At 49.7% G+C, this 12,448-nt stretch overlaps 1 protein-coding gene across 1 annotated transcript in view; it reads right to left on the reverse strand.

The window, feature by feature from the left end:
- The window catches only part of ZCCHC2 (zinc finger CCHC-type containing 2), a 44,850-nt gene extending 35,870 nt beyond the window's left edge, over positions 1-8,980 (reverse strand). The window contains 2 exon segments of the mRNA XM_042779264.1: positions 7,991-8,230; positions 8,233-8,980. Of these exon segments, the coding sequence (XP_042635198.1) occupies positions 7,991-8,230; positions 8,233-8,919 (927 nt within the window). The 5' untranslated portion in view covers positions 8,920-8,980.
- Between the last annotated feature and the right edge of the window lie 3,468 nt (positions 8,981-12,448).

Raw genomic sequence — 12,448 nt, forward strand, 5'->3', positions numbered from 1 at the left:
GGGCCTATTCCATGCTACTCTACCAATCAGCCTCTTGAAGAGGAGTCCAGGAGTGTTTGTGTCCCAAGGTCCAGGGGTGCTTGTCTGTATCATGAACACCAAATAACTGAAGTGGCAAGCCATTCTGTCGAGGAGGATGTTGCTCTGTCTAGTGCCATGTGAGCTGAGCAGAGATCTCAGCTAGCCGACACATGACAGATGTCCAAACTCTGCCTTCTATCAATGTAGATGACTGATCAAACAATGTTATGCTGGCATTGCTTTGGCAATATGTAGTGAAATCTGTTATTGGATAGCCTACTAATCATCACGAGCAAGCGATTGATGCACATAAGTCTTCTGATGCTTGCATTGCACTTTCATAAAATAACTATTCATTCATCAGCTCTGATGAGCACTAACAAGGGAAACACTTGCAGCAGCTGGACAGTTTGATTAGTTCTACATGCTCAAATATGAAATATTATTTTTCTGCAAGACTACAGCAATGTGCTGTGAGGGACAGCACTATTCAGCCTTGCAGGCTGTGCAGATGTAAACTGGCACAGCTCTTTCATTCATCTACAAGTGGAAACTGACAAAGCCAGATGAAAGAAGGCATTTTGAAAAAAATCAAGGTCTAACTCATGATTGTGAGTTATCAACTACACCATCTGCACCTTCAAGAAAATTGAGTGACGTCAGAATAATCATTAACAGATGTGGTCCCAATTACATGACCAAAGCCATGATTTGCTTACAACAAACCTTGCAAGCCCCTGCCCTCATTGCTTCACAGCTGTGATACGCAGATGCATCGCTACATAGCTGTGGTAGCATAAAGGTTCAGCACCACCTCTCCAGAAGCAACAGTGACTGGGTGAAACTGCCTGTTGCGTGCTTCCGAACCCTCTCCTGACAACAACAGCAGCAGCCTTACTCAACACTCAACACTCTGAGCAACTGTATCTGCGCCCACCACTATGTCTTGGATACAGGGGTGAACATTCTTGCCATTTTAAAAGGGAAATCCAGCATACACATTTAATAGTCACAAATGCAATCATATAGAGCAGCAATGCTTCAAAACCTGTTTAATGCTGACCACTTTTGATACAACAGATACAACCAAAAAAATCCACTACTGTCTCAGACAAGCTGCTAGGCAAATGCAAGATCAAGACTGCAGACAAATGCCCAAACACTGCTGCTAAGCCATGGTCCAATCTCCAAGCTTTCAACTATGCAAAGGCACCATCCAATTGTTCTAGGATGCAGGGAACTGGTTGTGCTATGAGACTAGAGAAGAATCAGCCTCAAGATCTAGGACCACAGAGACCCACCAAATTATCTCCATTTTGGCCAAACCAGCTAACAATTTAGATGTTTCCATGATAACTTATCTTTTAACATGCAGAATCAACCTCCAGAACAATAATGCTTATTCCACATAAAACCACAGCTGGAGAAATGGGCTGACAGGAATCTCAGAAGATTCACCACAGGAAAGCGCAAAATCCTACACCTGGTCAGGAATAACTACAGGCACCACACACTCTCGGACCTAACAGACTATAGAGCAGCTTTGAAAACAAAGACCTATATATATAAAAATGTGTGTGTGTGTGTGTGTGTGTGCGCGTGCGTGTACACGCATCTGAAGGCAGAGTGCAAAGAGGATGGAGCAAGGCTCTTTTTAACAGTGACCAGTGACAAAAGCAACAGGCAAAAAACGAAACACAGGAGATTTCCTGTGGACATCTGGAAACATTTTTCATTGTCAGGGTGACAGAGCACAGGCTGCCCAGAGAGGCCGTGGAGTCTATGGCCTTGAAGACACTCAAAAGTCATCTGGACACGCTTCTAGGGAAGGAGCTGTAGGTGGCCCTGCTTAAGCAAGATGACCTCCACAGGTCACAGCCAACCTCAGTCCCTTCATGGTTTTGCAACCAGACATAAACCCCCATAATATGTGCAATAAAAGCCTGACTGCCTGAACATACGGTTCAAATGGATTACGTGCAACTGCCCTATTAACTCATATCTAGTAAGCTGGACTACATAGAGGGTATGCACAGGTGCCTAAAAGTACTTTAAACCACATTTGTTCAATGAAACTATGTTAAGTGCCCATCCATAAGAGGCAACAACAAAACACCGTGATGAAGACAGAAACCTGACAAAACATCACCAACTAACTTACAGCACTGCCAAATCATAATAATTTTGAGACAAAGGGCATACCAACCTTCTTACATCACATGAACAAATTCAGCCTGTGGCAACTACATTTGAAGTACCAGACATGGCAGCTACACCTCTGATTCACAGTGCTGAGGGAACAATGCAACTTGTGTTTGCTAGAAACACAGTGTGTTCTAAGTCTCACCTCAACCTGAGCTTCTAACAGGACCTAAACCACAGTTTCAGTCCAACCTAGCTAGCCCATGACAAACTAGAGAACTTGAAGCTATAGCAAGCCCAAGCACCAGTTCAGGTGTTACTGTATCCCCAGGTGGTTGTTCATCCAACAATGGTGCAACTTCAGTACTCCTGCTATTGTCAGTCGAGTGAATAAAAAGCAGTTCTGACTAATAAAAAAAAATATTCTCATAACAGTCCAGAGTGACAGGAAGATTTAAAAAACGCTTGCGCCTGAAGAGTAGTCCACTGAAGTACAGTCAGTACTGAGAAGGGACGATGCCTTCATTGCTATGTTTAATTACCATCAGAGGGCAATATGTCATTTTGTCCAATCCTTGAACCCCAGCATAGTTTGAAAGTATTCTTTTATGTACAGCATGTCCAAATAACAGAAAATCTCTGTCTTCTGGTTATCTTGTTCCTAAGACACTCCCCAAAACACTAAATTTTCTTTAGCTATCCAAAGTATTTTTACTTTCTTCTCCCAAAAAGACAAGATTAAGAGGCTAAGGAAAGGCAAGAAACTCACAAAGGAATGCAGTTTCTAGCCAGATCTCTGCCAGTTTTGGTCTCCAGGAGTATAAACCTTTAGACATGGAAGATACTACAGAAATTCACCAACTCTTGAAGGAAAAGTAGGTATTTTGTTTTAATTACACTAACAAAGAATCTGCTGTAGTGTCTTCTAGGACAGCTATGGCTAGAGAATGATAATGGCAAGCAAACAATACTACAGATTTAAGCAGGCAGAATGCTACAGACTTCAGAGTGTTTCAGAGACACAAACACCTCGCTCCTGCTGTCTGCACCCTTTTCAGCAGCTCTCTAGAAAAAGCCAAAAGTCCTCTACACTCCAAGCCCAGTGAGATCCAGTTACCCATAAATAAGTCAGCATTGGACAACCGTGAAAACTGGACCACAGCTCAACTTCAGCAATCTAAGCACAAGCATTAGGAAGTCAGGGGTATATTTTCAACACCTTCAGTACTCATTTACTATACTGGAGAACAAACTGCCAGAGACAACAGTGAGAGGTTGATTAACTCTGGTACAATGGGACTAGCAGAGGCTACAAACTTGTACTAACACGTCATATTTAGAATTAAACAGCTAAAATAGCTCAAAGTAGCAAAAGTTTTTACTCTGCTATTTCCTAGAGCACCAGCATGCATATTTAGATAGAACTCATTCATTTTAGGCATTGTCTTTTATCTAGTTATGACTTCCTTTCCAGAAGACTTCCAGTAATGTTTCTGGAAATTCTTAACTCCTGTTTGAAGGCAGAGAAATTCCTATTCAGAGACAAGGCTGTTAGGTTCTCCAAGGCAGCTGGAATACTTTTCATCTCAGTATGTAAAACTTGTAAAACATTTGTATTTCTCTGGAGTGTACCACCATTTAAAAGATCTTTGCCAAGAATAAAATGACATTTTTTATCTTTATCTCTCTTATTTAAACCGGACTCTGAACACAGGCTTTTCCTTGTACTTAACTCTATGATACTAAAAACAGTGCACTGCAGACAGAGCTCCTAAATTCTAAAATTAAATTCTACTACCTTATTCTGCTGCAAGTGACTGAAGATCAATTATAAAAGCACTCTTCTGATTTGCACACAAAGTATTCTATAAATAGAAGTGTACTAAGAAAAATACTCTGTAAATAGAAACTTCCCCTTTGTTTATAAGTAGAGACTTTTTTTCTGTGAAGAATCCTGCAGCCAGCTAATTATAATACTATTCAACAAACCATTATGTCCAGGAGATTGCTTATTTCAACAGAACCTTGGTTCTATTCCTGTCAAGTATGCCTGATTAAATGTTTCAGCGCCTAATGCAAGCCACATTTATTGTGCTCGTTGATATTCAGAGCATTTTGATATTTCAGCATTTTGATCCCAGACGTGCAATGGGATGGAAAAAGATAAACAATAAAGTCAAACTGCTTTGATAATTATGCACTTATTAAACAAAAATAATCAATGCAAGAGTTAATGCGTCCTGTTACTTAAACCAATATACAGTGGTATCAACAGGATCTTTGCACATTAGCGCTTCTTACATTCAGCAGTGAGTGGTGCTGATTTATTCTTATCCAGCCACTTTAGATTCAAAGTTAATATTCTGCAGCTTAATGCAACAATGACTTTTTTCCAAAAGATGTCATAAACCTCACCTTACATTAAGAATTTGAAAATAGTATCAAGTCTTTCTACTTTAAGTATAAAACCTCCCAAACCTTATTTCAGAACACTCCATAAAAAACCAAAATTTGTCAACTGTAAGGCAATCCTAGCTCTGCCCATCCCACTCCAACAGTCCTACCTCCCACAACTTTTGAATGCTCCATTTTGAGTTGAATTTGTTAAAACGTATCACTAAGAAATGTTACATTTTTCAAGCTCATAAAATAAGACACTATAAGTAGCACAATCTTATTAACCCGTTGTCAAGAAGCAACTTTATAGTGAGCTCAATTTCATCAGCCAACGTAGAAAACATAACCCAAGCATGGGAAAAAGTAAACTGCCCTATGTTCTAGTAAATCACCCACAAATTCTTTGCAGGCGAGCCTCTCAAGCCTTGGTTTCACCAAAGCTAGGTGTTACGGCTCCTTGAAACCTCAAGCCGAGCCATTTTCTTAGACACCACGTGCAATAGCACAGTCCTTTGCCCTGAAGAATTCCGACAAACCACCTGATCCGGCTCCAGCCCTGAACTCCCTCACGTTTGCAGGCTGACTTCGCATCGCTGTTGCCAGCCGCAGGAATACATTGGTGTTTCGGGGCCCACGTGAACAACAGCTCAGTGACCACCTTCCGAGGGTCAGCAGCCGGAGCCCCAGAGCCGAGCTCGCAGCCCCCGCGCGAAGGGCACGCCGCGGTGCCCGCACGCGCGGTGCCCGCCCTGGGCGCGGGGCTCCGGGCGCTCCCACGGGCGCGGGGCCGAGCCCGCCCCGTTATGCAACGGCGGCACCGCCCCAAGGCCACGTGACCGGGAGCCAGCACCGCCATGTTGGACGCGGCGGGAAGCGGCGGTCGCCGTCAGTCAGCGCGTCCCTGCCCGCGCAGGAGCTGGCCGAGGGGCTCTCCGCCCCCGGAGGGGCAGCGGGGCTGTGCGCTCACGGCGCGGGCGATCCGTGACCCACCCGCCCTCCCCGCAAACAAAGAGAGGGGGCATCCCCCTTCCCCGGCCATGACGGTGCTCGGTGGTTGGGGCACCGTGTCCACCCCCGCTCCCTCTCCCGCCGGTCCTTCTGCCCTCGCCGCGCCCGGCTGTCCCCGTCCCCCTGCCGGCACCGCCTGCCCGAGCACTTCCCGTGCGGCCGAGGGCTGCACGGGGAGCACCGCTCCCGAGTGGAGCTGCTTGGGCTGCCCGGCACGGAGCGGGTTTTTCCCGGAGATGGAGCCCAGCCCTTCCGACACGAGCCCAGCCGAGTAAAATTTCAGAGAGGTCTTTATGAACCGATCTAGTTCACAGACGCAGAGCCCTGAAGGCACTCAAACTGCAGAGATTAAAGGAGAAGGAAAGCCCTGTGGACACCCGACAGGATTTTAAATCAAGTTCAGTGTAATGCTACGGCAGCATTTTGCCAGGGAAGTCTTTAACCCTGCTACTGGCTCCATCTCCTCCAGTGTTTTATCTGCGGGGGTCCTGCCGTCCCCGTGGAACGATGACTGAAAATACTCAGCAGAAACCCACTGATCCCTGGGTTCGCTGTCAGCCATTACTTCCCAGAAAGGCTGTGCTGTATTTACAATTATCCATTAAGAAAGGGGGGATGGGGAGGAAAGCCTACGGAAGCGGTGCCGTTTCACTGCTGTGTCGACTACGGAGTATGTGATGTGCATGTTCAGCCAAGCTGACTCGGGTCGCTCAGTGTTCCCCGAGTTAACAAAACCACCACAACTTGGACAGCTGCTTTTTTGCAGAAGCCAGAACACTGCACAAAACGGATTTCAATTCCGTTTCAAGTAGTTCACGGGAGCTGCTCTCCCAACTGCACTTGGTGGGACACACTGAGCAGCTGCAACTGCTGTGCCAGTTCCAGGCAGGAAGTATGTTTCCGGTTACTAGCACTTTAAACCCAGAAGGGACAGTGTCCACTCTTACCACTTCCTGCAATTCAATCTTTTCCCCGGAAAGATGGATTTTCTGAATTAATTCTGGGGTAGAACTAGACTTGATGCATGCCAGTGAACCAAAATAAACTCTTTTTGGAGCGATGCTCCGAATTCATTGTGATTTCAGTCCTGGAAAATCTGCCCATTAGTTTATGGCATGCCAAATGTGTTTTGCCCTTTAAATGATACAAGCATTTAGTTAATGTAACTGAAGGCTTAGAAATTGATCCCCGTCTCCTCTGAGTACTCCTCAAGAGCATATCCCATCTTTAGCAAACAGAAGGAGCCATTCCTTTCATATGACAGGCAATGTAGAAGTTTTCTACAAGTGGCTGAAATGGATTGCACTGCAAGCAAACTTAGAAACAACCCCAACCCTTACTGCCTTGTACCCTTTTCTGTCAAGTAACTCATAAAAACCTGATGGCTTCAGTGGAACAGTACTATAAACACCCATCTTCCAGCCCTTCCTTCCCCTTTGCACAAGAGGCCATCTATAGACCAAAAACTGTAGAGCTCCATGAGGATGGCTTGGTTGCATAAATATGGGGCAATTTTTAAAGCCAACACTCATCCAGAGGGCAGCAGTGAATGGCACTGGGGGAAAAACCTCTGCTTAAACAGAGCTACTGCACAGGAGAATGCTTCTGTTGTCACTCACTGCAAGTCCTCATCCCTGGTGACAGCCACATCCTAGCAACAAGTGGCACATCTGCTTTCAGGATGAGCTTTGCCGTTTCCTGACAGCCACCCAAAAAATCAGTTTTTCTCTGCACAGAAGCTCCAGTTGTGACATTTTCATTGTTGTTTTTTTTTAGTGAAATCATTACCACCCCTTCCCCAAAGATCTCACTGAACCTGGTGTTTTAGAGAACCAGCTTTAGAGCTGGTGACCCAACTGCTGCCCTGATTCTTGCCAAGTTCAAGCCTGTGTATCATTTTGGGAAGGGGAAAGGAGGCAGGCTCCATATTAAAAAAAAAAATTCAATGTGTTCTATTGGTTTGAAGCCCCTAGAGAATGCTCTCTTAGGCAATCTGGTCTCCATCTAGCATTATTATTATTATTATTTCTATTTTTACAAGTTTAGTCAAGCTGTTGCTTGTACTCCTGCTTCGTACAGTGGCCTACAGCGTACGAGGCAGCCAGTTCAGTACTGTGCACCCTGCACTCCAGCACGGCAGAGTTCCAAAAAAAAACCTAGCGTTCCAGAAAGCATGGCAGGCTAGGAAAATCAGCCCTTCCCCCCACCAAGAAATTCGTAGTAGACACTCCGCAGCAGGCTGTGGGGGCGGCCGGGGCTGACACTGCCGTGGCAGGGGAGGACAGGAAGGGACCACATCCCAATGGGGGGGATTCGGGGAAAGCAAGCATCCACTCCGAAGAAAACGGGAGGGAGCGATGGAAGAAGGACGAAAGCACCCGCTGAGATGGCGCAGCAGGAAGAGCGCAGGACGCGGCGTTACCTGGGCTGGGTGGCGGCCGAAGCCCTCCTCCTCCTCCTCCTGGTCCCCGCACAGGGCCCTCCGCAGCCGCTCCAGGTGCTCCCGCAGGGTGACCCGCTGGTGGAAGGAGAAGGCCGGGTGCAGCGAGGCCATGGTGAAGAGCAGGAGCAGCTCCTCCTGCGCGCCGCAGCCCAGGCCCTGGGCGGCGGGGAGCCCGGCCTGCCCGTTCTCCGCGGCCCCGTCCATCACCACCACCACGTCCCCTCCTCCTCCTCCTCCTCTTCCTCCTCCTCGGCCGGGGCCCGCCGCGCCGCCGGACAGCTCTGCAGGATGGAGTCCACCTGGGGCAGGAGGCGGTGCAGGCGGCCGGCGGCCTCGCGGTTCTCGGAGCCCAGCAGGGCCAGGTAGACGATGAGCTTGGAGCGCACGGCGGGGTCGCGGAAGTCGCCGAGCTGCCCGGGGTCGCTGAGCCCGTTGGCCTTGGCCTCCGAGTCGCGGAGACAGTGGTAGTCCTTGCGGGCCAGGTCCTCCAGGCAGGAGCCCAGGAATCGCAGCTCCAGCGGATTGCACAGGTCCAGCAGCCCCACCATGAACTCCAGGCGCTGCGCCGAGCCCAGCACCAGCCCGAACCACTCGTACACCGTCTCCTTGTCGGTGCGGGCGGCCGCCGAGCCGGGACCGCCGCCGCCCGGAGCGCCCAGCGAGGCGGGGGGGGGCGGCGGGCCGGGCCCAGGCCCCGGCCCCAGCCCGTGCAGCCGGCTCGGCCTCTCCAGCCCACACCCCCTCCCCGCCGCCGCCGCGGCGCCCCCGCGGGCCCGGGGCACCTGCTGCTGCAGCGGGAGGTGACAGTCCAGAGCACCGCCGGGTTCCTTCAACCCCGCCGTCGTCGCATCTTCCGCCGCCGCTGCCTTATGGCTCGTCTGCTTCAGGGGCAGCTTCATCTTCAGCATCCTCGGCGGCGGCGCGGGGGGGACGCGACGCCCGCCGGGACCCGGCGGCAGCGGGGATGTGGCGGCGCTCAGGCGGAGCCGCTCATGCCGCTCATGCGGCCCGGCCGGCGCGGGAGCGGCGCACGCGGAGCGGGGCGAAAGGCGGCCGAAACGGTCCCGGCGGGCGGGGAGCGGGGAGTGGGCGGGCGGGGCGGGGCTCGCTCGCGCGGCGGCCGTTCCCCGTCTCCGCCCCTCCCCGGCGCGTTCCCGCGGCGGTTCCCCCTGTCCCCGCCTGTGCCCGGCGCCCGCGCAGAGCCGGTAGGCGCGGGCGGTGGAGCGCTCGCGGCCCTGGCCCGGCTCGGCGGCGGGACCGGCTGAGGCCCCGAGCTCCCGGCAGGGGAGCGGCGGGGAGGGGGGGAGGAGAAGGGGGGGGGTGGCGGGCGGAGCGCGCGCGCGGGGGCGCCGCCGCGAGCGCGCGCGCCGCCGGGGGGGGGGGCGCGAGGCGGGGCGGGGGGGCGGCGCGCGCGCGCGCCCTCCGCCTATGGGCGCCGCCCGCGTCAGGCGCGCGCGCCCGCCGGGGGCCGCGCGGGGGCGCGAGGCGGGGCGGCGCGGTGTGCGCGGGGCTGCGCGCGCGGCGCGCCCCGGGCACGCGCGGCCGGCCCGGCCCCCCCCGACCGCGGCCCGCCCGGCGCGCGGCGCAGGGACCGGCGCCCGCTTTGGGAACGGGCCGGGGCCCGCGGGCGCCCGGTGGCTTCCATTGGTCACGCCGATGGGAACCGGCCAGTAGTTCGCCTGCCTGGGGCCAGTCCGAGCCTCCCTATCTCCCGGATAAAAGATTTCCCTGCGATGAGGTCGTGCACTGGCTGGTGGCTCTGGTGTGCAGAGCCACGTGGGTTTGCCCGGAGCCGGTGGGAGCGGGCCCGGAGCTGTGCCGTGCCGTGTCGAGCCGGTGGTGGAACAATGCCGAGTGTGGGAACATGGCTGCTACAGGCCTTTGTAATTTTTGTTTTCTAAATTCTAATGCAGTTGAAACTTATGCTATTGTAAAATGTTTCCTTTTCTAAAATTACTATTGTTACAGTATCATGGCTTTCCACCCAGTTTCTTTTTTTACAATAGATAAATAAAGGAAAAATTGCAGAAAAAAATATAGCACAGCAAAATGGCTTAGGGATATTCTGTTAGGAAATAGCAGGTTTACTGCACTCTCATTCCCCCAGTTGTGTTCCCAACTGTTGTGTTCCACGATGAAGAGCCCACAATTACAAGATTAAGCAGTGCTCTTGAGTAGTCAGAAAGTTACAGTTCTCCTCACTTTGATTCCCCCACAGTTACGTAAAGGAAATGTATTTAAAAGGAGAACCAAGCCTGTGGCTTGTTTAACAGCACAGTGAAGAATAAAATTAATTTTAATTACAATTAGGCAGAGCAGCATCCCTGAACTGCTTACAGCCACAAAGTATAAACTGCCAGAGCTGACTGCCCCTTATCTCTTTGTCCAGAAGCAGATGGTGTTACGATGAAGAGCTTTATCAAACAACTAAAAAACTGCCTTGCAGATTATAATAGTCGTGTATGCATTATTTGGATTTGCCACAGAGCAGTCTTGAGAGGTGGTTACAGACTATACCATTTCCTGCATTTTTATGTATGTACAGTATTTTATTTCCAAAAATTAAATTACTAACCTGAAGGTAGCTCATGTTGGGTTTAAAAGTTCCTGGTGGCTGCTCAATCTGCTTCTAGTGACACAAATGGACTTGACTCTCACTCAGTGCATCTCTCCTCATTCATTGGCATCACAGGAGCACTGTCACTGTCCTCAATCTTCAGGATGGGAGTGGGGAGTGGGAAGTGGTCAGACTTTACCCTTCCATCCCAGACTGCCAACAATTCTTTGCTGGGAGGACTAGGGAGGCGAAGAAAAATGTTATGAAGTCTCATAAACTTGTTATTATTTTATTCTGTTTGCTGGTTATGGCTGGGCTGGACCTGTGAATCACTCCAGATCCCTGCAGTCATTAGTCAAAATAGCTATCATAATGCCACAGTAGAATATTTTCTTATGCTGTCATTATGAAGCGGTAATTCTAGAATTACAGCAATTCTTGTTGTATTATTGTTATATTTTTTTCCCGAAGAAAAATTACTGTGACTGTCTTGGGGGATGCGCCAAGCTGGAATTGTGGAAGCACAGGAATAAGACTTGAGGTTTCTGCTTAATAATTTTAACAGATAACACCACAGAGAGTGAAAGAGGAATTTATTTTTGTGGGAATGAGCAGAAAGGGATAGCAGAAAGAGAAGGTATGGTGGTCCATTCAAAAATCCACAAATATAAGGTAAATCACAAATTCATGAGGGTAGTGGTTAAACGTACACTCTCCTCATCCAGAAAACACTTGAAGCCCATCCCTATTTGTAGCAGTTCCCAAGTTGATTCTTAGTTTCACAAATAGGCTTAAGAACCTGATTAACTCAGCTCTTCTTAATTTCCCCTTCTAAATGGCTTGAACTATGATACTTGAGGAAAACAGACGAGAAAGATCTGAAGTCAGGAAAGAAAGAAAAAAGGAATGATACATGAAAGTAAAAAGAACACAGAGCTATTCCAAGGGGGCTTACAAGTAATTCAGTAGCTGAGGGAGGTGTCAGCAAGAGAGGGTAGTGCTGAAAGAGAACTGAAACTTAAGTGCCCAAGAGAAATGAAAGTGAAACTCCAGACTGTGAATGGAATGAGGACACAGAGGGGAAGTGCTCAAACGCTGACAAGCTAGTACAATGGGAAAAGCTACTATAAAATGATCTTGTCTAGGGCAAGTGTCCTGGAGATTTTCTAACCTGGTTTTCTTTAAAAAAAGTGTATAGCTTGCATAGGTCCTTAATGACTTGGGCCCACGGTCATGCTGACTTAGGGTAAGCAACTGTACAGAGCCTTAGAGGGAAAAGTATGTGTGTAATCTGTCTGAGCTGAAAGCCAGATGAACTCTGATGCAACACAGAACAGGCAGAGGAACAGCAGGACAGTGCTGCTGATTCAGGAGCAGCCACTTCTGTGGGAAGTGGCTTTCTTTAGAGGACAGAAGGCATCTGGTCTGACATCCCAGGACAAAGGGCAAGAAGCCGTGTCCAAGCGAGCCATGGTTGCCACTACTGGATTTGCAGCAAAAGGAATAGTGACTTTTCTGGGTCTTCCCCACCTGCTCTCTTGTACATCATGACCCCTGTTTACCAAAGTCCTGGAGCTTCCTGAGTGCACAGAGGCTACATTGCCAGTCTAGAAATGTCCTTACAGACAGGTTCTTCTGTGAGCCTTCTGGCTCAGTTTTTCCACCTGGTTGTGACCATCACTGCTTGGATGCACCAGGAGACACACAAGCCCTGGAGACGTGGTTTCCCATACTTTGTGTGCCACCACACCGAGTAGAGGCAGCCACAATGTGTCTTTTGAGTGACACCTCCTCCCTCACTAAATTCTTCCAGAGTTCATCGACGTTGCAGGTTGCAGTATTTTGTTCAGCAGGCCTAAAACTTCCCCAGCAATGCTTTT

The sequence above is a fragment of the Catharus ustulatus genome, chromosome 1 (assembly GCF_009819885.2).
Source record: "Catharus ustulatus isolate bCatUst1 chromosome 1, bCatUst1.pri.v2, whole genome shotgun sequence".
Lineage (NCBI taxonomy): Eukaryota > Metazoa > Chordata > Aves > Passeriformes > Turdidae > Catharus > Catharus ustulatus.